This window comes from Tremella mesenterica (assembly GCF_000271645.1).
Source record: "Tremella mesenterica DSM 1558 unplaced genomic scaffold TREMEscaffold_1, whole genome shotgun sequence".
NCBI classification, from domain to species: Eukaryota; Fungi; Basidiomycota; class Tremellomycetes; order Tremellales; family Tremellaceae; genus Tremella; species Tremella mesenterica.
Genome location: NW_006711225.1, coordinates 1,030,452 through 1,057,205, shown reverse-complemented (window position 1 = coordinate 1,057,205; position 26,754 = coordinate 1,030,452). Strand labels below are relative to the sequence as shown.

General features: G+C 46.4%; 10 protein-coding genes across 10 annotated transcripts; 4 read left to right on the top strand and 6 right to left on the bottom strand.

Annotated features, from left to right (window-relative positions):
• Positions 1-663: 663 nt before the first annotated feature.
• On the bottom strand, positions 664-1,512 carry TREMEDRAFT_58331 (uncharacterized protein; the record flags this gene model as incomplete). The annotated part of the gene is made up of 1 exon (XM_007001169.1): positions 664-1,512. The coding sequence occupies one exon, from the start codon at positions 1,510-1,512 to the stop codon at positions 664-666; it is 849 nt and encodes a 282-aa protein (XP_007001231.1).
• Positions 1,513-2,738: 1,226 nt separating this feature from the next.
• On the top strand, positions 2,739-4,533 carry TREMEDRAFT_58330 (uncharacterized protein; the record flags this gene model as incomplete). Its single annotated transcript, XM_007001168.1, has 5 exons — positions 2,739-2,798; positions 2,852-3,382; positions 3,456-3,969; positions 4,015-4,290; positions 4,421-4,533. 5 exons carry the CDS (start codon positions 2,739-2,741, stop codon positions 4,531-4,533), a joined length of 1,494 nt encoding a protein of 497 aa, XP_007001230.1.
• Positions 4,534-4,674: 141 nt separating this feature from the next.
• Positions 4,675-6,080, bottom strand: TREMEDRAFT_58329 (uncharacterized protein; the record flags this gene model as incomplete). The annotated part of the gene is made up of 8 exons (XM_007001167.1): positions 4,675-4,695; positions 4,851-4,966; positions 5,012-5,035; positions 5,198-5,250; positions 5,373-5,431; positions 5,696-5,755; positions 5,988-6,005; positions 6,051-6,080. 8 exons carry the CDS (start codon positions 6,078-6,080, stop codon positions 4,675-4,677), a joined length of 381 nt encoding a protein of 126 aa, XP_007001229.1.
• A 266-nt stretch (positions 6,081-6,346) lies between these two features.
• Positions 6,347-12,640, bottom strand: TREMEDRAFT_70643 (uncharacterized protein; the record flags this gene model as incomplete). The annotated part of the gene is made up of 23 exons (XM_007001939.1): positions 6,347-7,016; positions 7,044-8,027; positions 8,070-8,905; positions 8,951-9,023; positions 9,068-9,189; positions 9,236-9,300; positions 9,340-9,564; positions 9,664-9,767; positions 9,815-9,831; positions 9,875-9,979; positions 10,022-10,153; positions 10,217-10,507; positions 10,595-10,733; positions 10,778-10,860; positions 10,905-10,997; positions 11,076-11,405; positions 11,452-11,465; positions 11,508-11,586; positions 11,640-11,747; positions 11,860-11,979; positions 12,032-12,229; positions 12,337-12,488; positions 12,556-12,640. The coding sequence occupies 23 exons, from the start codon at positions 12,638-12,640 to the stop codon at positions 6,449-6,451; spliced, it is 4,923 nt and encodes a 1,640-aa protein (XP_007002001.1). The 3' UTR covers positions 6,347-6,448.
• Positions 12,641-13,269: 629 nt separating this feature from the next.
• On the bottom strand, positions 13,270-14,903 carry TREMEDRAFT_66745 (uncharacterized protein; the record flags this gene model as incomplete). Its single annotated transcript, XM_007001808.1, has 5 exons — positions 13,270-13,468; positions 13,599-13,768; positions 13,836-13,977; positions 14,036-14,298; positions 14,346-14,903. 5 exons carry the CDS (start codon positions 14,901-14,903, stop codon positions 13,270-13,272), a joined length of 1,332 nt encoding a protein of 443 aa, XP_007001870.1.
• Positions 14,904-15,078: 175 nt separating this feature from the next.
• Positions 15,079-16,035, top strand: TREMEDRAFT_36488 (uncharacterized protein). The gene is made up of 4 exons (XM_007000764.1): positions 15,079-15,192; positions 15,399-15,633; positions 15,845-15,927; positions 15,975-16,035. Exons 1-4 carry the CDS (start codon positions 15,144-15,146, stop codon positions 16,013-16,015), a joined length of 408 nt encoding a protein of 135 aa, XP_007000826.1. The 5' UTR covers positions 15,079-15,143; the 3' UTR covers positions 16,016-16,035.
• Positions 16,036-16,191: 156 nt separating this feature from the next.
• On the bottom strand, positions 16,192-17,993 carry TREMEDRAFT_58326 (uncharacterized protein; the record flags this gene model as incomplete). Its single annotated transcript, XM_007001166.1, has 4 exons — positions 16,192-16,799; positions 16,983-17,603; positions 17,744-17,913; positions 17,965-17,993. 4 exons carry the CDS (start codon positions 17,991-17,993, stop codon positions 16,192-16,194), a joined length of 1,428 nt encoding a protein of 475 aa, XP_007001228.1.
• A 498-nt stretch (positions 17,994-18,491) lies between these two features.
• TREMEDRAFT_70641 (uncharacterized protein) lies at positions 18,492-20,000 on the top strand (the record flags this gene model as incomplete). The annotated part of the gene is made up of 6 exons (XM_007001938.1): positions 18,492-18,519; positions 18,572-18,637; positions 18,792-18,955; positions 19,110-19,248; positions 19,421-19,496; positions 19,728-20,000. 6 exons carry the CDS (start codon positions 18,492-18,494, stop codon positions 19,801-19,803), a joined length of 549 nt encoding a protein of 182 aa, XP_007002000.1. The 3' UTR covers positions 19,804-20,000.
• A 158-nt stretch (positions 20,001-20,158) lies between these two features.
• TREMEDRAFT_72673 (uncharacterized protein) lies at positions 20,159-23,621 on the bottom strand. Its single transcript, XM_007002056.1, has 9 exons — positions 23,265-23,621; positions 22,730-23,011; positions 22,379-22,607; positions 22,202-22,294; positions 22,057-22,159; positions 21,658-21,947; positions 21,264-21,501; positions 20,850-21,117; positions 20,159-20,568 (listed from the first exon to the last, which is right to left on the bottom strand). Exons 1-9 carry the CDS (start codon positions 23,368-23,370, stop codon positions 20,381-20,383), a joined length of 1,797 nt encoding a protein of 598 aa, XP_007002118.1. The 5' UTR covers positions 23,371-23,621; the 3' UTR covers positions 20,159-20,380.
• Positions 23,622-23,959: 338 nt separating this feature from the next.
• Positions 23,960-24,916, top strand: TREMEDRAFT_58323 (uncharacterized protein; the record flags this gene model as incomplete). The annotated part of the gene is made up of 2 exons (XM_007001165.1): positions 23,960-24,526; positions 24,557-24,916. 2 exons carry the CDS (start codon positions 23,960-23,962, stop codon positions 24,914-24,916), a joined length of 927 nt encoding a protein of 308 aa, XP_007001227.1.
• Between the last annotated feature and the right edge of the window lie 1,838 nt (positions 24,917-26,754).

The window sequence follows — 26,754 nt, the reverse complement described above, 5'->3', positions numbered from 1 at the left end:
AAGATCTCGTGGTCCCGTCATTGTCAAATTTCGCGAGATCATGCGAGGGGGGAAATTGCGAGCAGATAGAGACATGAAGCCCTGTCTAATACTGTAGTATGCATGATACATGATACATACAGTATGTGATGTACAACAACATTTGATCTATCCAGTGTTACATATGACAACCTTCATCTTTCATCCTTCATCTTTCATCCTTCATCTTTCATCCTTCATCCTTCATCCTTCATCCTTCATCCTTCATCCTTCATCCTTCATCCTTCATCCTTCATCCTTCATCCTTCATCCTTCATCCTTCATCCTTCATCCTTCATCCTTCATCCTTCATCCTTCATCCTTCATCTCCGAGTTTACCGAGACGACATCTTGAGGGAGTGCGATTCGAAGACGGAGAGTGAGGTATGTGAAGGTGGAGGTGATGAGTTGTATACAAAGGACTGGGTACATGGAACTTTGACGACAATGTCGTGTGACTTTGGCCGCGTCGCAGCGCGGTGATGATTTCGTGATGAACCTGTACTTCAATTTCATTGGTCGTCACTCCCGATCCTATACCCGCATAGTGTTGGAGAAGTGAATATACTTGACTCCCAGGTCGAAAATTATGATCGGTCCAGCCGTATCGAAAAGACAAGACACTAATTCCTATCCTTAAGGAAATCAAAGACAATATTTCTCAATCTCCCCTTGTATCACCATCTTGGTACATACCGGTTCCACCACTTCCTTCTTCGTTGTAGACTTCTTAGTCTTTTGTATCCTAGGATGTGGTTGTTCAGAAAGACCATTGAATACTTCTTTCTCATATTCATCGGATCCACCATAAACTTGTTGAATATGATCCAATAAATTATTTTCCCCTTCATTCCATTCTTGTAATTTCTCCAAACGATGAATCCATTCTTCTTCTTTTGGTCTTGGACAACAAGGAAAACTGTTAATTTCACATATATCCCTTTTCTCCCTTCTCTCTCTCCATAAATTCTTCCATTCTCCTTCTCTTGTCCGAGGTTTGTGTAGGAGATCAGAGTGATAACTTGTAGACGGGACAATTGTGGAGAGTCGGTTTTTAGAAGACGTACGAAGGATTCCTTTCAATGGTTTGTGTTCGAGATCTTTCGGTGAGGGGTTTCGTGTGTTCGATAGCATGGAAGTAGGAGTATATTTCGAAGTGTAGTTGAGAGGGGAAGAAAGACGGGATGGAAAACTTGACGTTCGAGGTGAAGAAGTAGGAGTGACGAGTAATATTGATGAAGGAGACGAAGAAAGGGAAGAATCATCAGAGAAACGCACGGTTCTCCGATTGTTCTTGTCTTTAGTATCAATTGTGGTTTGAATGGTGAGACGCGTCTTGGAATACTTGGATTGTGGTTTGGTAAGAGGTTTGTATCCTGTTTCTCGATGACGTTGACGATCAAGTTGAGCCGAAGCCATCTTGGGACAATGATAGACTTTGACAGAATGGGTGGTGAGGGGAGGGGAAGGTTTGAAGTAATCGAAGAAGAACATGATGTGGCACTGCCATTAGCAATCGTTCATCAAGTCTGACGGGCATGACTTACACTTTCGATACGAAAACCTGATCTGGGTGACACTAAAAAGGTGATCAGAGAGAAGAGAAGAAGATATGTGAGGTTTAGACTCGATGAGAAGTGTAGTAGAAGCTCGATGATGGTGGAAGGTTTGTAGAAAGAGGAGGAGACGATATGTGGTCGTTATTGAGGGAGGTGTAATGGACGCGTTGGTATGGTGGTCGGGTAGAGTTGCGAGAGTTATTGGAGGTTGAGAATGAAGAAGATAAGATGAGAGAGGAAAGTCTCTTACCTGTCTTTATATCTTCTTCCAAGGACGCGACACCTATCTCATATCTTTTCTTCCCGCAAGTCTAGACCGTTCCGCCATTCCACGACTCACATTCCACCTTCCGTATTATCTCATTCCTGTGTCTAACCTCTAATTCCAGACTCCTTATCAGCTTCCCGGAGGCTGAAAGCTGTACAAAGGTTATTAACGATTTGATAAGAGGTGAAAATAAGAGGTTAGCGCGATTGGAAGAGAGCGGGAAAGAAGGAGAAGAAGAAGGCTGGACGTGTTCACGTGTTTATGATGTTCTGAAAAAGTATCCTGTTCATCTCTCGATCATACTAGAAACGTCCTTGCCTTCTTTGTCCAATTCTTTTCCGCTGTATGTAAAGTCGTACACTTGTCTTGTATCTACCAGAAGTGGTCAGTGTAGGAGTGAGGGGAGGGATGATAGAAAGTGGGTTTCTTTGAGGGGAGGTGTGGAATGATCAGAGTCCGATTGATCGGTTCGGTTCGGTTCGGCCATGTGTGTGATGCCGTTACCTCCACTTACCCACTTGACATGGTATGGTACAACTGAGGCTGGATCTCACAGTCGTCTCACCACTCGTCGTCAAGGTGAACATGGTCGTCAAGCAAGTTTCCTGTAGATCATGGCGTTTAGTCCAAAGGATTGTGTGAGTTTGAACCATGACCAATATTGGACATTTTCCCTCTGTCGGGCGCACGGCATAAGGAGTTCCGTCTCCATGTAGTCAGAAAGCTACCGGAAACCCTCTTATAACTAACTACCAATACTCTCACTCTTTCTCATCTCTCACGTCCTTCTCACCATATCGTCACTTTTACTCATAGCTCTCACGTCTTTTTCTCAACCTTCATCAAGTTCATACGTTACCCGAGTCGACGTGTAAAGAGAGGATATATCCAACATGGTCTTTGACGAACTCAACAAGCCTCAAGCAAAACCGAGCAAAGTCTTCTCAGAACTTGTGAGCATTATATCTCGTCAGCCTTCAGCGATGGATTCAAGCTCATGATACAGCCTAGAACCCCCTTCAAAACGCCTACCAAGAAAACTGATATGGCTCCTCCTCCTACCCCCTCTCCCAGGAGATCTGCCACCCCGTCTTCCATCAGAAGCGCTACACCCTCGACATCTTGGCCTGACGTCAAGCCCACCATGGCCCAGCTTCACTCAGCTTCTACAATTATCAAACCCCAAAAACGAGCTGCAACTCAACCTCCCCCCACCCCTCCTCCCACTGATAAAAAGCCCAACCTGTCTGCCCTTCGCTTTGGCAGCGTGGCTCCTTTTACTCCTCCTCGATCGAGGACTCCATCGACGCCTCGCTCCACACCTTCGCCGTCTCCGATCCGTAGAATGGGAAGTATGGGTCCTCCCACGCGAGGGAGAATGCGATCTGTGACACCTTCCTCCCCTTCTCCAAGGAGAAGCATGTCGAGGGCCTCAAGTCTCATGAGGACTCTCACTACCAGGGCTTCCAAGACGCCTACACCCGGTCCGGTCAGCAGAGCGAGCTCGGTAGTCAGTATAGGGGGATCATCACATAACGTGAGCCCATTTTCTTCCTCTGATTGCCGTCACGATTCTCAGTGGTCAAAGTAAAGTCATGGCTGACGGTCAGCCGATCAGTTTGGACGACACAGACATCCCCTCCCCCCCTTCGTCTCCTTCTCCACTCGCGAGGACTCGAGAATCGTCATTCTCCATAGCTGGTGATCGAGAATCGTCCGTCGTATCGGAATGTGGTACAATTATAAGCAATTCCGATGGACGTCACATACGCGACTCGACATTTTCTCATTACGATGGTACTCCTCAGCCGTTTGAGGAATACAGGACCACTGATCCCCGAGTGGCTCAAAAGCATCGGAGGGATCCGGACGATTATAACCCTCGAGCCACTTCTAGATCTTCTTCGGTATCAGCTCTTCCACTCCTCCCACCTCCACCGCCCATTCCTGAGAGGATCAGAGAGGTTGTTTTGGTTGTCAAGAACTTCCTCAACGATTTGGAGCTCGCAGCGTCTTCTGCTGACTCATCTCTCGTTGACACGAGTGACGAGGAGGTGAAAGTGGAGGTTATTCACGAGGCTTTGTTTGGGTTAGAAAGAGTGGCCGGTGTGACCAAGGCATTAGGTGAGTATTCCAAATGACTGGGCTTCTGTTCTCTCTGATTGTCAGCTGACGGCGACACCGCGGTATCTCCTTCGTCGATCCCGACTTTCCTTTTCGCCATGATGAACGCTGTCGATGGTTTCTTAAACGCCCCATACTTGGAAGACGTTGGGAAGAAAAAGGACAAGGGTCGCGCCAGACAAGCTGAGTGGTGGGCCGCAAGGAAAGATGATGTTGCGACTCATTTCCGACTCATTAAGCGGCAAATGGACGACAAGACGGCTCGACGGGTAGTCCGGGCTCTGTTGAGCGTTTGGGTCGCGGACACAACTGGTATCGTCGGTAAGTGCCTCCATTCTGGATCTCTTTCCCCAAGGAAGCGTTAGGGTTGAAGACGAGGGAAAAGAAGAAAGATTAGATTACGTGGTCGCCGTTTCGTGAGGATGACATGAGCAACTCGAGCTAATGATAGATATCGTTAAGCTCAAGGTCCCCGCCTGTGATAAAGATATGGCAGCTGAGCTGATCGAGGATATAAAGAGTGTTGTCGATGTCGTGCTTGATCTCGGTTGGCCGCGTGTATAAGTTACATATAATTTAAAAGACGGAAAAACCGTGTGCAAATCATCTTGAACGCCCATCGAATGCGTACTTTATACATGACTGAAACAACATGCAAGGAACTCGTGAAGTCGCGGAAGTGATCTGAGCAGAGTGCGAGCAAGCTTACAACTTCGCTTTCGCGCCCTGCGGATCAGCATTGTCCCGTCTACCTGAGATCGCATGTATTCTGTCGATACATTGAGAAGACACGCACGACGAGATAAGCAGCGGAGGCATGAACGTAGATTATATGGTGGAGAAGTGGATGACGAGAGTCGAATACCGAAAGATGGACTCACCTTGAGAACACCATCCAATTTGGTAGCGAGCATAACATTCCCCTTGACTTTGAGAGCTCCAGTCATGAAAGCTTTCTGTCCGTTCAATTTCCCATCGGCGAGTGACATGAATGTGTCTGTCAATCAGTCTCTCTTCTTGCAAAACTGTTCCTCGAACTTACCGTCAGAAAGAGTCATCGTGCAATCTGCAGTCAGCGATTGTAATTGTACTATTTGAAAAAGTCTCATAGCCCAATCCTCGCTCACGTTACCATTCTCAGTAGAGAAGAGTGGGTGAATCCATATCTGATGGACATAATGAAGAGAGAAGATCGAAGCGTACAGAGATAGGGGAGTAGAACACTCACCGGGCTTCTTAGCGGGTCCTTTCGTAACTTTACCCTGTTCCTTCAGGTCTATCCTGACTCTTCAGCAGGAGTCGAGATAAGGGAGCATAGCTCTCAAAGCGAAGATGCGAATAAGAGAAAGGATGAGCGATGAGGTGGAGAGAAGGGGGGGGGGGTGGAGATGGGGATAACATACACCCAAATACCCTCTTTTCCCTCCGCATTCTTTATATTTAATTGAAAGATCCCATTGGTCTATTTGTCAGTACCTACACTCGTACTCTCTCATAAACGTCAACCTCCTTTCCATTCATACTTCGGCCGTCCACCTAACCCGCCAGAGTGAAGAGTCTTAGGTAGTCACGAAGGCTCCTGACCTCCCATATGTCGTATATTCTCGGAAAACCCCTATAAGGATTCGGCTCGGCCAAGCTAAAGCTCCTTGATACATCGATGTTCATTGAGGTCAGATGGGACACGATGAGAGCAGGAGGAAAGGGAGGAAAGTTTTCCACTGACTTTTTTGATCTGAGCTTTTTTATCATTCTCCGACATCTTGTCGAAAGATGTAGCTAGAGTCTTATCGTTCAGCTAAATTCTCTCGTTGATCTTCCTCCAGTAGTTACTCAATCCCCCAAACGGCCCCAGTATGAGACATGATCCAACGGGATTTGTAAGAATGTCGGTGAAGAATTGATTATTGTTGCTTTTGTGATCGTGTAGATTGAGACTAGATCATTTGATTGACGGTCAAGAAAGGAGTGATGATATGAGCTGGCTGGAGTATGTAGAGGGCCGAGGATGAGCTCACGGAAAGCACTTCGCTCGTCTACGCGTCAATTGAAGCTCATTTGAAAGAAAGCAGTGGAAATACCTTGAAACCTGATTCTTTGAGGTCTGACATTATGATAATCCTATTGAAGTCTGTTTAGTCCTATGAAGCTGATGAGAAATCGTTGGGTATACTGGCTCAAGGTTGAATTAGATGTCAAGGAGACGTTTGAAGTGATGTTGGTCGGGTTTTACGGTTATGGTCATCTTCGGCAATTGGCGTTGGTCATTGCCGGTGATCGGGAAGAAATACGTGCACAGTGACGGCGGAGGATCTTATACGTGAATTCGGCTGGAGAGGGAGTACCTAGTACCTGTGCATGATGCATGATGCATGGATGAATGATGTTTATGCTATATTATCATGCTGAATATAATACGAGCCCTATATGTAATGGGAGCTTGAAAGTATGACATCTCAGGTCGTTCGAACTAAGAAGCTCAAGTACCAATCCCACTATCATCATGATCTCTATCTTCCACCGTCACATCCATCTCACTATCCTCTACATCATCAATTTCCTCCGAAGTCTGTTCACTTGTCATCCCATTCTCTTTCCCTTCACCCCCATTAATCTTCCCATTCCCTTTCCCCTTCCCCTTCCCTCCACTTCCAGAACTAGTCATCCCATCCCCCTCTTCCCCTTTCGCTCTCCGGATGACAAACCATCTATCAATCCAATCACTCACCACCCTCTCTGGTTCTCCATTTCCCACATCATAATAACTCGGATTAGCTTTTATCCTATCAGCAAGATATGTCCAACCCAATAAATCCATCATATCTCTTTTTCTTAAATCTATCCTCTTTGATAAATTCGCTTGAACTCTCAAAGGTGGTGGACGAGGTTTGAGTAAATTCTTCAATTCTGTTTCTTCACTTTCCGATCGCTCACCTTTTAACAAAGATGGAATAAATGATTCTAGTGGAAGACCAGAAGAGAGGATACGATTGATAAATAAAGATTGTTCTTGTTGACACATAATGAACATTTTACTTTCTCCCCCACTGATAATCCCGTTTGTAATCGTTGACATAGGGAAAGGAGAAGGAATCGCGTGACCTTGCATTTTGACCAATTCCACAGGAGAATAATTGACCACTCTTTGTTCGTTTGAAATTCGGTCGTATTCCACATATTGAGCACTGAGGAGGATCACAACCGTACTTCTTACAGGAAGTTTCCATGCCATTTCACGTGGAACCAACAAAGCTTTGATCAATCCACTGACGAAAAGTTCAAAAACCATTTCCAAGTCTTTCCCTGACATATCAGGTATGACATATCCTATCCCATGTAAAAGAGGTTCGTACAGATTGGTGTCTCGTATTCGTTGAGCGTAAGGTTCGACAGCTTCACGAGGGACGGAAAGAAAACCGTTGAGATCCATCTCTGTACCGGATTGTCTGACTAGATCCGTCGCTATGACACGACACATGGGACGGGAAGGGATGAAGATGATAGCTTGTCCAGGTGAAGATTTGAGGATATCGTATGTCGGTTTGACCATCGTTTTGAGTAACGTGGTCGAATGAGGGATGGTGAAAGTCTTGGTATGGACCGAAAGAGATATCCCACGGTCACGGGGGAGAAAATTGAACCTAAATGCAGTGTCGACACTCAACCAATCTGCTAAAGACGTAGGGTCAATTAGAGAAGAGGAGAGACCGATCAGTCGAGTACGAGCTGGTTTGGCGAGGGAGAGTATTTTGGTGATGATAAGTTCGTAAGAAGGGTTGAGAAGGTGGAGATCGTCAAAAACCGTCAGGGACAATTTCATGAGAGACTTTTGTAACACTTTCGGTTCCGCCGCCAGGAGTGCCGAAGGTGTAGCAATAGCAATCGTGCGCTCGGAAGTTGAGAAAGAGTCGACGTCATGAGGACCAAGAATCGTGTTTACCTGTATATCTTTGGCTCGGGGACAAAGTCTACGAAGTCTGGCTGTCACTTCCTTTACCGCCTCCTTTTGAGGGAGAATCAGGAGTACCACAGCATCGCGATTATGTCTAAAAGCATGCCTACCGATCAATGGGAATCACGCAAACAGTAAAGTGACTCACCATATCGCCACTTCTCCCAAAAATGACTTCCCGCTGCCTACTGGTGCCGATAAAAACACATTCTTCTGTGTATGATAAAAACTCCAAAATGCCTGTGTTTGAATACTCGTCAAGGTCGTCATATACGACCTATAAGCATGTTCGAGGTTGTAATCATCCAAACATGATATTTGCAAGAACGGTACATCCAAAACAGGGGTGGGTTCATCGACCGGGGTGGGCATGACAAGATCGATAAGCGGTACAACCACTTGACTATCGGAACCAAACCATCGGTCTGAAGTAGACACGATAGTTATGCTTTCGGGTAGATCGTCGGTGAATGGAATGATAAATTCCAACTCTAATGAGGTGGTCGAAGGTCGAAGTTTGATACTGCGCCATTGAAGCATTTCAAGTCCAGTTGAATCTTCGATCCATACGTAAAACGGTTCCGCAGTAGCGGATAATCGAGCGTTCCATCTGAAGTTAGGTCGGACGATGACTTGTATCTTCAGTAAATCATGTGCCAAAGGACGAAGAGAGTAAGAAGTCTCAACCGTTGGTAAAGCCCAAGCAGCATCGAGGACAGCTCGACCGTTGGCTTCGTTCAACTTGATCATATCTCCAATCTCTCTAGCAGACATGGAACGGAGATCTTCCACGGGAACATCTTCGGCGTACTGGATGATATGATACAACGTCTCATCTTTCAGTTGAAATTGATTGAGAACGAGAGCGAATGGCCATGAACGCTTTTCGATAGATTTGCTGAGGTTTATAAGGTGGTGAACGTTGTTTGCCCAATCACGACTGAAAGCCCACTCGATCAGGGCTCTGATAATACGGGCGGCGTTCTGCCTCAATCAGAATGGCTCGTCTCATATGAGAGATCTACTTACTTGAGCAATGTATGCACTATCTGAGACAAGGGCAAAGTCTTCAAGATAGACTCGTGAAATATGAGCTTGTAGTCTGCCAGTCAACACAACATCACGGAAGGATAGTTAATGACATACAGGATGTTAACTTTTCCATGTCGATCACTAGGACCACCACGAACCTCCAAAACTCGATGTGCACTTTCCACGATTGCCTGTAGCTCCTCTTGCTCACTTTCTCGCACTTGTATTTGATCGAACTGTTGCTCAGTGATGATACTGCTGCCGACAGAAAAAAAAACCCACTTCAGTAGCTTGACACAGCATGTCAAACAAATCGGCATTCTTCATCTCAGGCTTGAACAAACCATCTGACATGAGCAAAAGCATCTTTAACAGGATAAACTCACTGAATACTTCAACCGTGGAATGCTTCAGATAGTATTTGGCAGCTATCCTACCAAGATCCGTAATAGCCAAAGCACCAGCCATTTCATCAAACCGGATCATCCGTGCCTCGGACAATCTTCGAGCAGCTTGGATGATCAACTCGTTCCGCTTGTTTCCCAGTTGCGGATCATCTTTGCCTTCATCATGGGGCATACCATACACGAAAGGCTCGCGTTTCATACGAACTGCAACTCAGCATGGCACATACCAACATTTTCGTTCGACACCCGCACCCGAATCAGACACCGTTCATGGATGGCAGGTCAAGTAGGAATGAGACGTACCGAAAAGATAGGTGTAGCCTAGCCATTGAATGGCTTCTTGCACGTTTGCGATCGTCCCAAGGGATATCTCCGCATTGAGTGAATCCACCATACCACCGATGAATCTATCCAGTCAGTGTTGCCCTTCGCACATTTAGCCGCTTTGACGCACTTGGACTCGATAGGCAGCTGCCATGTCAGCTGCAGCCAACAAGTTCGGGGTACAGCTCACCTGAGACATGATATTACGAAGATAATGATCCAGCTTGTCCTGAGTAGTACAGATATACCCCACCCCAGATGTCTCATACCCAGGTCTACCTGCTCGACCGAATATCTGTCATCAGATACATCTATGACTATGAGGGAACACACATACCTGGAGAACGTCTAACACGCTGAGATCGACAAACGAACCTTTACTACTATCGTATACCTGAGTGCCTTTGATGACGACGGCATGAGCCGGTAAGTTGACTCCCCAAGCAAGTGTCGATGTACAGCAAAGGACCTATGTTCGTGAGCGCTCCCCGGCGCGAATTGAGAGTCAGTGAGCTCGAGAGATAAGACTTACCTTGATAGCACCATCTTCGAACATACGTTCCATCATATTCCTATCCGATCTCAACATTCCTGCATGATGTATACCGAAGCCGGCATTGAAGAGATCTTTCATCTCCTTATTTCGCGATGTCGCGATCTCTCGACGGTAGAATTCAAATTTCGGATGATCTATGCATTCAAAGAATGACACCATGGCTTCTTCTTTCGACATCTCGCGTAAAGATTCGGCTGCTTTAACCGTCTCTTTACGAGCATGAACGAAGACCATGACTTGATGACCGTGTTCCACAAGTTGTGAGACCTGACAGTCAGCAAATGTGCCCGACAACACAAAATCTTAGGGTTGTGGTGTTGAAAAGACAAAAGTACTGCGGAAAGAAAGACGCACCTTATCAAACACCACCTGATCGGTGTTCTTGATTGACTGCAGAGATCTAGGTTTTCCGGTCACGCCAATGAAGTGCTGCTCAAGGGGCACAGGACGAAAAGAAGCGTCAAAGAAGAAAAGACCAGTATAACGATTAACCCTATCTTTCAGCAAGCGTGATCCACGAGGGTTCGTTGAATTCACCTGAGAAAGTCACCAACATCAATATAGTTGGGCAAAGTCGCACTGAGACCGACAATACGTATGACCGACTGGCTTGATTCGACCTGTCTCCTCAGCTCCAATCAGTAGCTGGGGACGTCGGTCTCACTTGTCGGAGTGTCCGAGCTACGATACTCTCTATGACCGCACCTCGTTCTTCATTCAAGAGGTGGACTTCATCAATGATGAGAAGCTTCACTCGCTGACAGTCAGCTCTTACCCCTGACTGTTCTGCTTTGCAATGTTGAGACGTGTATGTGCAAACTGGCTATTCACTCACACTTGCCAGTTCACCCTCTCCTGTCGGTTTCCGCGTGACCACATCCCATTTCTCTGGAGTAGTCACTATGACCTGAGTCTCCGCTATCTCTTGTCTCGTCATTTGCATATCTCCAGTCAACTCGCGAACTTTCACACCTAACCATGCTAGTCGTTTGCCAAATTTCCGTGTTATTTCAGAAGCGAGAGCCTTCATCGGGGCGACGTAGATGATCTTGAATACAGACAAATCCAGATTGAAGCCGGATGGGTGAGGGCGCCCTTGAGGAGTTTCAAGTAGGTGTGATTGTAGTACACGGATGATAGACATGATGGCGATATCAGTTTTACCCTGCAATCAGCCAAAGTGCATGCTCCATCTCAGTGAATGAACGTACGGCACCGGTCGGAGCTGCGTATCAGCTATTGACCAGCATGAGCAGAGCGGACTTACCGCAAATGAGCAAATTTTCATTGGTATTCATAGCTGTAGGTTGTATTATGCTCTGCATTCTATTCAGTGATACATAACTCTATTCGGTGAGCTGGTGCCGACTCATCACATACTTGCCTTGCCGAGACTCACCGGGAAACAACCTTTGGCCAAAGGGGGAAGTTCGTTAATCCGGACTGGTCTCTCGGATCCTCTGGGAGGTATGGGTTTGTTCGGAGGTACCACAACTTCTTCATATGTCTGTCGATCAATGTCGACCCACATCGATGCTACATCTTATCGATGCTTTCGAAGGGAGCAAGGATACCTGGGAATGACGGGAAGGGCACGAGAGCAGAGGAGAGGAACTCACATCATTGAGCTCTCTTGTGGTACCTGCAGGTAATGAAAATTGTCCCCCCATAGAGATTTGAACTCCCGCCGTAGTGGTAGAAGCGTAAACGTGAGGTAATTTCTCTTTTTCCACTACACGCTACACCATCAGCTGCCTCTTTCTTGGGGACGAAGAGAGTGTGGAAGCTGACAGCAGGTCCATCAGAGAACATAGGTTTAGGTTTCTCTAATTGTTCCTGTAACCTCCTCTCGATATCTGCCGCAGATCCAACAATATCAGATATGTCCACATGTTTCTTCTTTTCTTTTTTCCCTCTGGGTTGTGCACTGAGGGTCATCCTTGTCGTTGGATTATACGTCGGTCCAGATCGGCCATTAGTTTTGTCTTTCTATATAAGTCAGTCCAGCTCTGTCAATGATTCTCGCATGAAACCTTAGAAGGAGTCAAGGGGGGATAAGACCAACGTACGATTTGAGATCCGAACGTTTGGCTCACCAAACTTTCACGAACACCAGGTTTCAGTATTTCCTCCACTAGGGATAACCCGTCCCCTTCAAAACCCAAAATCTCCACGAGCTCAGATTGGATATCCTCATCTGATTGTTTTGACGATAAGAGAGCTACCAAAGCGTTGTATGTGCTGGTCACTGATAGATGTCTAACATTCCATTAATTCCCTCAAAACTCGCAAGGCTGAAGCAAAATATGACATACCTTTGCAGTCGCTCAAGCAGAGTTGTAGACGTCCCAGGTAAGTCATCGGGGGTGACATAGCCCGACGGTCCAAGAACTTTGCCATTAGGTGGACTTTGTTTGGAGGAAGAAGGTAGGTAATCCAAGATGCTAGGAAGAGGTTCAGCAAGAAAAGCGGTCCCACTGAATCCTACTTGAGGTGGACCATCGTGGTTTTGGCTGATGTCAGTTGAGATGGGTTGTATTTAGAGGTAGCTCACCTCTCCCATCCTTTGAGAAGCTCAAGCCAGGCGTTATCGACTTGTGGGTCAGCGGAAGGGACTCCACTCAGCAGCTCATCAAGATGATCTTCGATAGACATCAAGAATACCTCTTTATGTGCCTCAAGATGGTGGTAGCTGGAGGGACGTTTTCAAGGAGTGGAGAGAAAAAAACGGTGAGTAGGGAGGAGAGGGTCAAGGAATGGAGAAGGGACAACTTTTCCAACTTTTCGGATCCGATGCCACGCGACTTTCGATCGCATCACTCACTAACTTAACTCTGACTCTGACTATGACAATACATGGTGATGCATGGTGCAGTGTGGCACCGGGATACTGGCATGATGAGATAGACATGGATGTCAATGCAATGCTTAGAATACAACTATGTACAAACTGATGACAGAAAATCAGCTGCTCTCTTGCTGAGTAGGTCCAGTAAGAGCTAAGATGTAAAAATGATGTCTATGAAAGATCAAAATACTCTCAACCCTCCTAAATTCGCCACACCTTCATCATTCCCCTGAGTAACAGGATTGGCTCGAGATACCGCACCTTTCAATCCTGCTCCGCCGAACAGACTTGAGAAAAGCTCTTCGATTTGTTCCTCGTGCCATGCCCTGGAAAGTGGTATAGGCACCACGAAATTCTGAGCTTTTTCATGAACGGTATACCTGTTTCATTAGCAATCATACCTCTTCCCGCTTCCCTTCTGCAGAAGTCCACCTGCTTATATTCCCACATCCGAAATCCAGTAGACGTCAAAGCATGATAATATGAACACCAGGACAAGTATGTACTCACCTCAATTTTCTACCTTTACTCCCTCCACGATCTGCTTCTCGCTTTTTCTTCTTCTCTTTCCGTAACATTGATAAACCCTCTCCTCCGCCTTGCCGACTATCTATAACTTCTCTCAATAACGCCCTATATCCCCACTCTTCACCTTCTTCAAAAGTTTGCTCAGATTCTCTCTGTCTATCAGTTATGTAATTCTCACATTTATCTGATTCTCAGTCTCAGGATTCGAAATGGACTGACCTTCGCAGCTAAGCCGGCATCAATAACTTCGAACACATCTGCAGTAGATGACTGGCTGAACTTGTTCACTTTCAATCCTTGAGAAGCAGCATGTATCTTCGTAGCCCATTTCGACAGGATGGGCACTACATGTGGGTGAGCTCTGTAGATTAGCTCCATGAACGGCGTGTGAAAAGAGAGCTGACGAATGAGAAAGAGACAAGGATTGTCGAGCTGCATCAAACCAATATTCTTCGTCTCTCTTCCGCTTGCCCAAATTTGGAACTTCAGCACCTGGTAGTGAAAGTTTCTCCCTTATAGTGAACAAATCCTCGCTGAGATTTATCAGACCTTCCAAGGCTTCATCCCGTTTGAATTTCACCTCTTCGTCGGTGGAAGTTGACAGGGAGGACGGGAGTTTGTAAGCGGATGAAAAGGCTTTTTGTAAGGTGATACGAAGTGTGATGAGCTGGTCAAAGAGTGCCTTATTACATTAGTGATTAAACTCCACAGGCAAGTGATGATACTCACCTTTTGCCGTCGTATGCCTCGACCTTTCTCGATATCCTTCAAACGTGATTCCCGAAGGGAAGCGATAGGATCAAGTTGTTTCCTGGCTTTTCCTTCCTCTTCCACATCCTCCTCCTCATCTTCTTCGTTTTCCTCATCACCATCATCCTCCCCTTCACTATCTTCTTCGTTATCTTCGTCTTCATCAAAGCCCTCGTCATCATCATCTTCTGCATTTTCGTCATCTTCCTCCTCGTCCTCTTGTTCATCCCCTGACCCTTCTTCTTCTTCTTCACCGTCCTCCACATCGTCATCTCCCTTCTCTTCTTCATCATCATCATCATCGAATATCCTCACCCTGCTAGCCTTCTTCCCCGCATACCTTGCCCCCAGCAACGTCTGCGATACCTCAGCACGTAACTTGGAAGGTCCGACATCGACATAATGTTCCCTCCTGCTCTCTCCATCATTCACCAATCCATCTAAATCGGCAGTCTCGTCCACGTCGACCTGATCCTCTTGTCCAAGAGTCTCTGAATGGAGTAATTTGAGTTGTTGTGAGAGTGTTTGCCCTGACATTGTTGATTGTCAAGCTGAAGATTAGTGGTTTGGGTTTGGCGAACAAGATTTTTGCGGAGGGCGGATATAGGTCACGTGATTTGAGTTTAACCCCGCAGTTTACTTCCACCACCGCAGCTCTCTCTGCTTTCTTTCCTTTCTTTCTCAACTTGTCACATCGTCGTCTCCATATACACGAAAGTTCAGAGGGATTCGACCTATAGATAGGACGAAGGGCGACATCCAATTGAAAGAAACAACATGTTATTCCATATCTCAGCTTTGTCGGTGATCTGTGTTATCCTCTTTTGTGAGTTTCTCTCCCTTTCCTCCACATGCCTTCAGTCAAAAGCAGTCCATCCTCTCTTGAATCGTTCTTCTTATCCATAGCTGTTCCCTTAGCAACGTGCTTACTGGAGTTAAAACACATCTATGAAAGACTGATTCGTAATGGGAGACATGAAGAATTTGGAAATGTCTCCACAGGCGAGGAGAACAGCGAAGTTGACTCAATAGTAATCTATTACTCCCGTCGTCGACTTTTAACTTTCCTCGCACCCTACCTTCCCGACAATCTGGTCGCTCGTTTATCTCACTACACACCTTTGCAAAGTTACGCATTTTCCGAACAAGCAGCGGCAGGTTTGACAAGTGGCAACTTTGATATCGAACGTGATAATCTCGCAGAGGGTAGTTCAGAGAGTCGATTGGGTTTGGATGAAGCTGGTGTTGAAGAAGTCAGGCGGATCATGTGGGTACTTCTTCATCTTCTTCCTCATCACTCCATTCCGTCTCCCACCGTGTGATTCAACAGTTTAGACGGACACGTTTCCCTCTTGAAAAGTTTGATTTGCATCACTTTCCTCTTAGGGAATTATGCTCCTCTCTCCATCTTGCCCCACTCTATACTGTTTATGAAATGTTTGGTCTCACAGGGGAGGGTGGCAAAGATTGACTCGTAGGGCTTTGGAAAGATGTACTTTCGACCAAGCTCGATTAATAAGACACAATCGTATTCTCGCAAAGAACGGTATAGCCCCCGATGGTAAGTCAATCAACCGTGGTGTTTCAAGTTCTGAGACTGATATTTAGGTACTCCACTAGATAGGAAAGCCATCACTCGACTTTCTTAATCATTTCAACACGCTCAGCTTTCAATGCTGTAATACAACCTGTCACCTCCCATCTTCCCTCCGCCCATCTTGACCAGAAGTGTGATCGATCTGTAAAATGTCCAAAGTGTACAAATGCCTTTGGTGTAAAGATGGAACACAGATTCATGCATGTAAATCACATGGTTCAATCGTAGCTAATATCCCCCATATAGATAATCAAAAAATGTCGGTCTATCCTCCCATCCCATCGGAATTGCGTTCATACTCCGCCTAGTCACCGTAGGGATCTCCCTCATCACAGCGGGTGAGATGTCTTCCTCCACCACATTGACTGCAGGAGGGTATCCCGACGTATCCGACGGATCTGATCTACTGACAGAAGTGGGTGTAGGTGTGGGTAAAATAAGACTATCTCCCATCCCACTATACTCTGATCCCCATTCTGATCCTCCGTACTGGGACGAAGTGTCCGACAGGACTCTGACCAATGGGATTCTCCTCACCACACTAGGCTCCTCTACGACCTCAACTCTCACCTCAGGATCTGGGGGATCATCCAGAGAATAACCACGCACGGAGTCAAAATCCGCTTCGGAATCCGAGAGATCTGAGTCGGAGATGACTGCAGTACCGGTACCCGAGTCACTCACCAATGTCTGTGATGACACACCGGTTTCGGAATCGTAAGGAGTATCGAGTGATAACGAAGGAACGGACGCTTGATTGGACGAACGTGCAAGAGTGGGACGGATTATATGGGTCAGACGGACTGATTCGCCTGTGTGGGTTACATGATCTTCACCTGAAGATCAGTCATATCCTTTTCCAGAGTCTCGGATCGCGGTGTCTCATTTGCTGGTCTCTGTCAGTATGTCCCAGCGGATCGGACATCGATAGATCCGTGAAAAAGTCAGAGAGGCAGAAATATAGAGGCAGGGATATTGGCGGTTTTGATGATAGGGCAAGGGCAGGATGAATGACTCACTCCAAGTGACTAGGCCATAATACCTGCAAAGCAAATGAAGCACTAATCTCTCAAATCCATCCTTTACCGCCCAAGTAAGATGCACGGGTGATCTAGAAAGCTCCATAACAGCTACTCTCTCCTTTATTCGAGGTAAGTTCGGTATCCGCCCTCCAAGTCGATATTGCAAAGGCATTCTTCTATCCATCTTCCCTCCTCCCTCCACCCTGTGGAGCTGTTCTCCCTCTCCCTCGTTCGCCTCTTCGGTAAGTTCGTCTCGGACTATTGCGTCACCAAAAGAGACGTAAGGATCAATCACCCTCCAACTTGCCTCTTCAGGATGAAGAAGCCATGAACCCCCAAGCCACCCTCTGAGCTCCTTCTCCGCTACATTGACTAACTGCTCAGCCCTTCTACCTCGCTTGCGTAGCATCTGGCGGGTACCCTTAAGCGAGGTACTGAATGCTCCGTGTAGAGAGTTTCGAGGATCAGAGTTGTGATCATAACCCGGAGAAGGAACAGGTTCGGAACGAGGTAAATAAGGAAAGGGTGATACGCGATAGTTGTGAGCTTGGAGTGGTACAGGAGGGAAACAGTCAGATCGTTTAGGAGCTACGATATGGGGATTTGAAGAAAAGACGGCTGATGTATCAACTCAGTATCATTTACCTTACCTTTCCGACCTGACATTTTTATGGCGGTGAGACCATAGTGAAAGTAGATTGAGGAGTGGGAGCTGCGGACGACGACGGAATAGATGTTGAAGTATTGGAGGGACCTACCATTTTCTTTCCTTCTGATATATCGCTTCCCCCTGGTAGAACCAGACGCCTTTACCTCTTCTCTGGCTTCTCGTCTAGCGACCGACTTCTGCTTCTGCTGTGCATTGTGAGCTTCGACCTGCCTCAAGCTGGCATTGACGGGATTTTGAAGGATGGCGGGGATGTGCATGCTTCTGATGAGCTACCTTTGTCACCGCCTCTAGTATACGAGTAGAACTCACGGGACAGGTGTCATATCGGGTGCTGCCATCTTGTGCGAGACCGTCCTGTAGTAGCCACGTACTGGTTGCTGAAGACGAGATTTGTTGTGGATAGAGTAGAGTGGAGGGACGAGTCAAGAAGGAACCGATCGAGTAACCCATGACATTACGTAATGTTCGAGTTAAGGTAGAGAGGTCCAAGCGCGCGCATATCGCGGTCTGTGCTCTGTCTCTTTCTCTCTTTGTCGCTCATACGGTCCCTTCCCCTCACATTCCTCACTTTTAAACTTGTTTCATCCTCTCTCACATCCTACTTTTCTCCTCACTTATTCTTTTCTCCCGCCTATCATCGTGATCGACTCTTCACCACTGGCCGATTACCCCGTAGAGTTCTCCAGACATTATAATCATCTCTCCTCATCTCGTCTGTCGCTCCCTCAACGCGCCTCATCGATCCTGTGACTTTAGTCAGAAGTATACAGATCTCGACTCGTCACTCATTCACACGACAGATAAAGTAATCAAGCGAACACCTTGAATTTGACACCATGGGAGGATCAGTAAGTAAAGCGTTGAGTGAGTTTCCTTCCCCTTTAGCTTATAAAGTTCATGGACTGATGGACCAAAGGCAAGTTGTTTGGGAATAGAGAAATGAGGATTTTGATGCTTGGTCTTGATGCTGCTGGCAAGACGAGTGAGTTTATCCTCTCTCCGACTCCATCCCTATCCCTCTGTCTGTATTTATTCTGGACAGGTGCACAAGTGGATTGATTCGCCTAAGGAGGAATATATGGAGGATAAAGAGGATCAGAGGAATGTAGTCTTTAACGTCAATTACTGACCCATAGCTATCCTCTACAAGCTCAAACTCAATCAATCAGTTACCACAATCCCCACTGTAGGATTCAACGTCGAGACGGTCACATATAAAAATGTCAAATTCAACGTTTGGGATGTAGGTGGTCAAGATAAGATCAGGCCTTTATGGAGACATTATTACACAGGTACTCAGGTGAGTTTTAAAACTTCCAATGTACACCTCTCTTCCGAATTACTCTCTCTCTTGACATCTCTCTCTCTTGGACAGTCTTGAACGTCTCGAAGGCAACCAAAATACTAGGGGTGAAAAGCCGCTGGTGGGAAATGTGCAAAGGACTGACGTTCAGGGTCTCATCTTCGTCATTGATTCCGCCGATAGAGAACGGATAGACGAAGCTCGACAAGAGTTGGAACGTATTCTGGCAGATAGAGAAATGCGGGAATGTCTTTTGATGGTTTTTGCCAATAAACAGGATTTACCAGGTGGTGAGTTTTCTTTTGTCAACCGGTTTATTGCCGTCGCCCATCGCTCCATGGTCTTCCCAGTCTACTAGACCTCATTCTCCTTCCTCTACATATCCTCCGGAAGTGCTTGAGGACTTCATGCCATCTTTGACCGTTGTCAAGATTAAAATTGGAAAACGCCTAACGCTTCTAGCCATGTCACCCGCGGAAGTTACAGAGAAGCTGGGGTTACACAAAATGAGAGATCGATCGTGGTATGTACATCCTAGGTGAGTGATCTGCCCTCTTCCATTCACATCATATCATATTCATCAGATAATCTTCAATTGTTTTCTATCCTGAACCCCAACTACTGCATTTGCACCGCTCAACTTCTTGACGAACATTCCTTGCTTGTGGAATATGCCTCGTCCCCATTGCCGCGTTTGTTTTGAAAGTCATCAGACACTGTAGTATCGGAACAAGAGGTAGAGGTACATATCCCATGCTGACTTTTGCAGTTGCGCAACAACAGGCGAAGGATTATTCGAAGGGTTACAATGGCTTTCTCAAAATGTTAAAGGTACAAAAGCTTAATCATCCCTCATACATTTCCTCGTCTCGACTTTACACTAGGTACCAAAAATAAAATTGTTAATAATCTTTCCTTTGTTCTTCTGTCATGAAGCGTCTTGTCTTATAAAATACTTGGTCAGCTTTTGAATACCCTGTGGAGAGATATCCCCGCATATGTATATACCCAATGATGAATGCATGGTACGAAGTGCATGGTGTATTGTGCGTGAACCGACTGCTTGCTCGTGTGCTCTTAAGCAGTCCTCCAACCACCAACAAAAGTCACTCACTAATTACTAGTCAGCGCTCAATGACCCGTAAAGGAACGAGTGACATTACACAGTGAATGAATCAAGGTGTACAGTGAGAGGCCATGCAGCAGTAATGTTATACATGTAACGATGCAGTTGATATTGATCATTGAATCACTGTAAATCTCTTCCTCATCTCTCTATTCATATAAACTCTTCACTTCTTTCGATTATAAACCTTCATCATGAGATCTCTTCATATTCACCACGTTCCCATTACATGATTGACCTGGTCAGATGTTGACCAAATTCTCGTTCCATACATGGAAAGGTCAAAGATCGGGGGATCAATTGACAGACTTCATGGCGATTTTCAAAGCTTCTTCCAATTGTTCCAAATCTGTCGTACTCGTAGCGTCTATACGTCTCATAGACTTTCCGAGAGCATCTTGGATGGTAGCTACTTCTCGACGAGATCTTTCATCATGGACGAAAATGACCGCACAACCTTTACGTCCGAATCTGCCCGTTCGACCTGTAGACGTCAGCCACATTACTCCTGAGACAAGATCTCAATTTGTTCATGGGAGGATTCGAAGTCTGAGGTAGATATCGAGAAAGACTCTTCGCTATGATACTTCTCCATGTCTAAGATGGAAATCGAATACAGATGAGACGGTCTCATATTTTCAAATTGAGATGATCTGACGTATAGTCCAACTCCGGGAGAAAAGAGTGTGGGTAAATGTAGATGACAAGTTCGGAAACAAAATGGTGGGTCTGGGACATGAAGATGACCAGTCAAGGTAAACCCACCGATACGATGGATATACGTCTCGATATCAGGTTCGAAATTACCCTCCGGACCTAGATCCGGCACATCATAGTTCACCACCATGTTAACTTGTTGAATGTCTATACCCCTAGCTACGACATTTGTAGTGATGAGCACTTTAGTTTCTCCATTTCTGAAACTATCCAAGATCTGATCACGTTCTTGGTTTTGTTTGTCCCCGTGAAGAGAAGCCACTTGATGACCTTCCTCTTGGAGACGTTGGGTGATTCTGTCGGCGACCGCTTTGCGCTATCTGTTAGCACTTCCGACCTGGAGAGAAAGTGAACTGGATGAACAGGAAAGGTGTCAAAAAAGGCAGAGGTATCTGGTTACACGGAGTGATCAAAATGTAGAGTTGATATGGGAAAGGGACAGGAGATGAGGGCTAGACTGACCTTGCAAAATACGATACTCTGTCCAATGGTCATACAATCATACAATGCAGCGAGAGCGTTGTATTTCTGTTCTTCCCCGTCGCATTCCAAATACAGCTGTTTGATAGCCTCCACGGTGACTTCTTCTTTACGCAGGAATATCTTGTTGGCTTCCGGGGCGAAACTTTCCGCGAATCGTTGGACAGCATCGGGAAAGGTAGCGGAAAAGAGAACATTCTGGATACCAGCAGGGAGCATTCTTGTACGTCAGTCTCTCCTCCGAGACTATTCACTACCACTTGTCCACGGTCTTTACTCAGTCCCCAGGAAAGGGCAGATGTGATACTTTCTGTGTAAGTTGAAGATGGGCAGATGAAGCTGCAATTCATGATAAACGAGATACAGTACGACTCACCTCTTGATACGAGAAGTTTGATCACCCAAGCCCTGCAAAGCCAGCATTTCGTCCGCTTCGTCCAAAACGAGCACTCGGATCTCTTTCGGATCGAATATCCTGGTGCCCCTACTCAACATGTCAGTCAAGGTCCCGGGGGTCCCGATAAGAATCTGAGCCTGGATTTTCTCTCCACGCCGCCACGAGCCCGGCACAGCGAGAGCGGATTTGATAGGTGTGAACTGTCCTAGTTTTTCGACCACTTCCTGAGTCTGACGAGCGAGTTCACGAGAGGGGCAAAGACATAAGGCCTAGTCATCAGCCTAGCCCTCCCTATCTTTGTCTCATGATACGCTCAGAACCTGATATCAATATGGGTGAGTTGAGTAGGAAGATAGTGAAGGGCAAATGAAAACTCACTTGAGGTGTGGCATTCGAAGGATCCACACGGGATAACATGTTGAGAGTAAAAGCTGCCGTTTTCCCAGTACCTGACTGACTTTGACCGATCAGATTACGAGGGCTCTTGATCAACTCAATGACCACAAATCTCAGTCGAGCTTACGGATTGTTGAGCAGCAGAGGCAGAGCCTTTTCTTGTATTTTGGAAGGTTTCTTAAAGCCGCAAGCGTAAATTCCCTTAAGCAAATCTTCGTGCCTAGTGGTTAGTGCACTTGTCACTCACGCGAGTAATGTTGGAAATGAGAATACAGTTGAGGAGATGAGATGAGCGCAGACTCACAGAGGTAACGCCTCAAAAGACTTGACAGAGTACAAAGGCGAGTTCGGATCAGCCTGCTGATCCACCAACTTAACCTCCACTTGGAAATCGTTACTGATTAAACCGGTATCCGCGGACATCCCAGCGTCGGACTGTTCATCTTGGGGACCGTCTTGTGGTTGAAGATGTCCATTATTGCCATTGGTCTGTCCATTTGTGAAATGCTGAGTTGTAGGCGGTCCGCCCCAACCTATCCGTCAGTCAATCTGTCGATTTTCGTCCACCTTGCGAGAGCACAAACTCTCGATACTATACGAATCGAACAGTCAATGGCGAGTTGAATGACGAGGTCAAGGCACAAGAATGACCTACCATCATCATCATGCTGGCTTCTCATTCTGTCTCCCTTTGGTTCTACCGGAGGTTGAGGTAAAGGAGCTGGTACAGTAGAGATTGGTTCAGGAGCCCTGTCAGACTTGACTCCAGCTAGAGCTTTGCCGAATAAATTATTGCTGGTTTCTGGTCGAGGACGGGAGGGAGGTGTTGTGGTAGGAACAGGTATTGGTTGTTGTTTCGCGACTTCACCGGATGGATCTGAAGGGTCTATGGCAAATCCTCCTAATCTCGACGCCAATGAAGGGACACTAGTGATAGCTTCTGACGTCAACACTTTCTCCAACGACATGATGATTCAATAATAATTCAAAGATGACAGTTGTGAGACTTGTCCGTATGATGAAGTCCATCAGACACATTCCATCCCGCCACTAGGAGACCCCTGAGAAAAGTCCGACATCACTGCACGAACCTATTGATGGTGGAAAAAATTGGTTTTTCTTTGAGTAAATTCTTCGAGAGAGAAGTCAAAAAGGTGAAGAAGATGTCAGAAGAGTAATGTTTGACTGACCTTTGATATTATTTGTAGAATCTGAAGCAGCAAATTCTTTTCTCAAATCTACTTCTCCACCTTCGTCGTCATCGAGCCAGGACGCAGAGTTAGGCTCGCTCGTCATATTCTTAGAAGATTCAATGCTAGGCGCGAAAGAGAAGAGGGTCTGTGCGTCGTCAAGGGGATAGGACTGCGCTCGGACTGACGATCACTCCTCCACCCCGGTCCGGGCACGTTTACGGTGGACGGTATTTGATTCGGAATCGACAGTGAAGGCAAGACGACAGGGGACAAAAAGGAGACTTGGTAGATGATTATGAGTAAGACACGCTGGTGACAAGTGACAGGTAATTATGTTGGTTGGTTTGCTGGTTGGGAAGAGGTCTATGGATCTATGGATGTAATACAGACTTGTTGTCGGCCAATGTGGCACTCAATCCGAATGTGGCATGTGGCTATGGCGGGTGTGCAAAGAGGTCCCACCTTTGTCCAATTTGAGACGTTTCGATGACGACAGACGTGCAAATATGAGCAGTCCTAGCAGTCCCAAAACACTTGTAGGAGATAATAATTGAAACGGAGTATAGTTCATGCGTTACATCTCAGACCCCACCTCGTCCTCACTATTTAGTCATTTCACTATCCTTCCTCTACCTTCTCAACGTAAATTACTAGATCAAGTCTCCCATCGCCAAAACTCGCGAGTAAGTACCATGTCACAACAAGGTAGTATATACTATACCATCGACCCCAACTGTTCTTTAGACTATGACATAACCATAGTGGCCCAGATCTGCAGTGGCGATCTCGGCAATATGATTGATAATGAACTCTCTACTCAAGCGGCAGAGATCACCCGTCTCCATACAATTCTGACTTCAAGTCTCCAACATCTGAACATTTCCACTGCTAGCGGTTTAGAACAAGCCTTAACTTCCCTACAGATACGCACCTATGGACATGATTCTCTAGCAGGAAATCACGTCGCCACCCTTGCCAGGAATCTTCGACTGGCATTGACCAAAACTATTGATACCCATGTGGTACTTGCTGAAATCCCCCATGATCTTGAAATGACCACCGGAGATATTCCTGTTGTTAATCTTGTCTTTCCACCTGACACGCTCCTCCCCTCCCCCGATCAAGATGCTGTCGCCAAATGGCGGTTCAGTAAGAAGGATGAACAACAGGTTCGGACGTATTACCATCAACCAACTCTTAGTCGGCTGCGTTATACGCTTCGATGTGATTTGAGATGGTCGGATAATCAACAGAGATGTGTAAGTGAACTCAAGGATTTGACAGAGAAGATATATCAAGAGCACAAAGCAGGACATCTACAATTCCCAGGTATGATACTGAGTGATGTGGAAATTTCGATGGAAGGTATCGAAAGTTGGTTGAATGGTGCGTATCGATCGGATGTTCAGCTTCAAACGAATGAGATTACTGAAATGGATGAAAGTCAGGAACTTGTTTGGCGTACAAGTCGTGTCACGAGACCAACTAACCAGCATTGGGACGATATAACAGTGCCCTTCAGAGGCAGCGGTCTAAACCACTGTGCTAAAAGGCCTATTAACCGGCGGTTACTGCATACCGCCGGTCGCTGGTTAAATACCCAACCCATCCTATCACTATCACTATCAAACTGTCTTGTCACTTCGTGACATTATGCCTTCCCTTTCAGCCCCATCTGGGGCCCCAACAGGGAAGGGTACGATAGGCCGAAAACTTTCTCCGAGAGGGAGGTTTTCCAAGTAGGGACTGAATTTGACCCAGCCCACCCTGGGAGTCGAACCCAGGATCCTACCCGTAACCGCCGGTTAATCTGTCACGAGACCAACTAACCAGCATTGGGACGATATAACAGTGCCCTTCAGAGGCAGCGGTCTAAACCACTGTGCTAAAAGGCCTATTAACCGGCGGTTACTGCATACCGCCGGTCGCTGGTTAAATACCCAACCCATCCTATCACTATCACTATCAAACTGTCTTGTCACTTCGTGACAAGTCGACTTTGTGACGCTTTTGATAAACTGATGGCTCATGAGACTTTCTAAGGAGAGGAAGCAGGAGGATGACCTTCCATGAGTCATCATCCCCAACAATCTCTTCAATTCTTAACTTTGATATATTGCTAGGTTGGAGAATGGTTAATGCATAGTTCTGCTGAATCTGGTCGTCCAGTCATTTCAGCTTGTGTAGGAGCAGTTGTCAACTTTCGATTTTGCCTTGCATTGCCACACTCATACGTCACACTCAACTTAGGGCTTGTTGTCACGCGGCGCCGCGTGACATTATCCTTTCCCATCAAACGAAGTTCCTTTGGACATCAGTTCGCCATCAACGACCCAGTTCGCATGAACTTCACCACCCACGAGGGTATTAGGAGGCTAACTTCGTCGAGGACGAAGTTAGTCATGTAGGAACTTAGGGGGATACGAAGTTAGGAAGATATGAAGTTAGGGAGATACGAAGTTAGGAGGATACGAAGTTAGGAAGGCACGAACTTCGTCGGGGACGAAGTTCGTGAGGTACGAAGCTCGGGACGTCGGGTTGAACGAAGTTCTGCGTTGACGAAGTTAGGGAAGGACGAAGTACTTAAGGGCCGAAGTTCCCAGAGATCTTTGACGATCTCTGGTTGTTGTCTTAGTGATAGAAGTTAGTAAAGTACGAAGTTATTACACCCAGAAGTTATTGTCACCTATTTCATATCTCGAACAACGAAGTTGGTAAAGGTCGAAGCCCACGAAGTTATTGGCCGTCGGTCGTAGGAAGTTAACGAAGAAGCAACCCTGTGACAGTACCAGAGATCGTCCTTACCGACTCTCCAGTAACTCGTGGGAAGATATATGTGGACTAGAGGAAAAGAACGAGAGAGAAGAACGGCTGAAGCAATGTCGAGGAACGAACAGGGGGATAATCAAGGTAACCTAGAACCTCGCGGTTCTAGGGATTCGTCTTTTCTCTCCCAACCACCTTCTGACGCATACTTGGGCGATCCATGGGTTGAGGGAGGTGATCAAGGGAGAAGATTAGAGGAAGAAGATGGGGGGTCGACTGGTGGAAGAAGTTCGTATACATCGCGACCTAGGGGAGGGAACTCACCGGAGAGATTTAAAGAAGATATTAGGGATGGGATGCTGGTGGAAATGATGAGAGCGCTGAGAGAATTGAAGGCGGCTGACAACCAGAAGAGTGAGGCTCTGACAGAGATAGTACAAGAACTTCGTCGAGGACAGCGGGGAACTAGAGAAGGGTCGGCGACAACTTCGTCAACTCGAGCGCCGAAACCGAAAGATCCGGACGAATTCGATGGGTCAAGGGAGAAGCTCACTGGGTTCTTGACTCAGTGTTCGTTGGCGTTGAGTGTGATGAAGGATAGGTTTGAGAGTGAGGAGCAGAGTGTGTTGTGGATGGTAGGGTTCTTACGAGGGGTTGCACTGCTGGCGGTGCAGCCTCATCTACTTTGAGATAGAGACCGTAAAGTGTATAACTAGTCGAC

Coding starts and splice junctions, on each gene's coding strand:
- TREMEDRAFT_36488 (XM_007000764.1), top strand. CDS start 15,144: ATGTTATTCCATATCTCAGCTTTGTCGGTGATCTGTGTTATCCTCTTT. Junction 15,193..15,398: donor GATCTGTGTTATCCTCTTTT/GTGAGTTTCTCT, acceptor TTGACTCAATAG/TAATCTATTACTCCCGTCGT. Junction 15,928..15,974: donor GAACGGTATAGCCCCCGATG/GTAAGTCAATCA, acceptor ACTGATATTTAG/GTACTCCACTAGATAGGAAA.
- TREMEDRAFT_72673 (XM_007002056.1), bottom strand. CDS start 23,370: ATGACGAGCGAGCCTAACTCTGCGTCCTGGCTCGATGACGACGAAGGT. Junction 22,160..22,201: donor CCTCTGCTGCTCAACAATCC/GTAAGCTCGACT, acceptor GTTGATCAAGAG/CCCTCGTAATCTGATCGGTC. Junction 21,118..21,263: donor AGAGTATCGTATTTTGCAAG/GTCAGTCTAGCC, acceptor GCTAACAGATAG/CGCAAAGCGGTCGCCGACAG.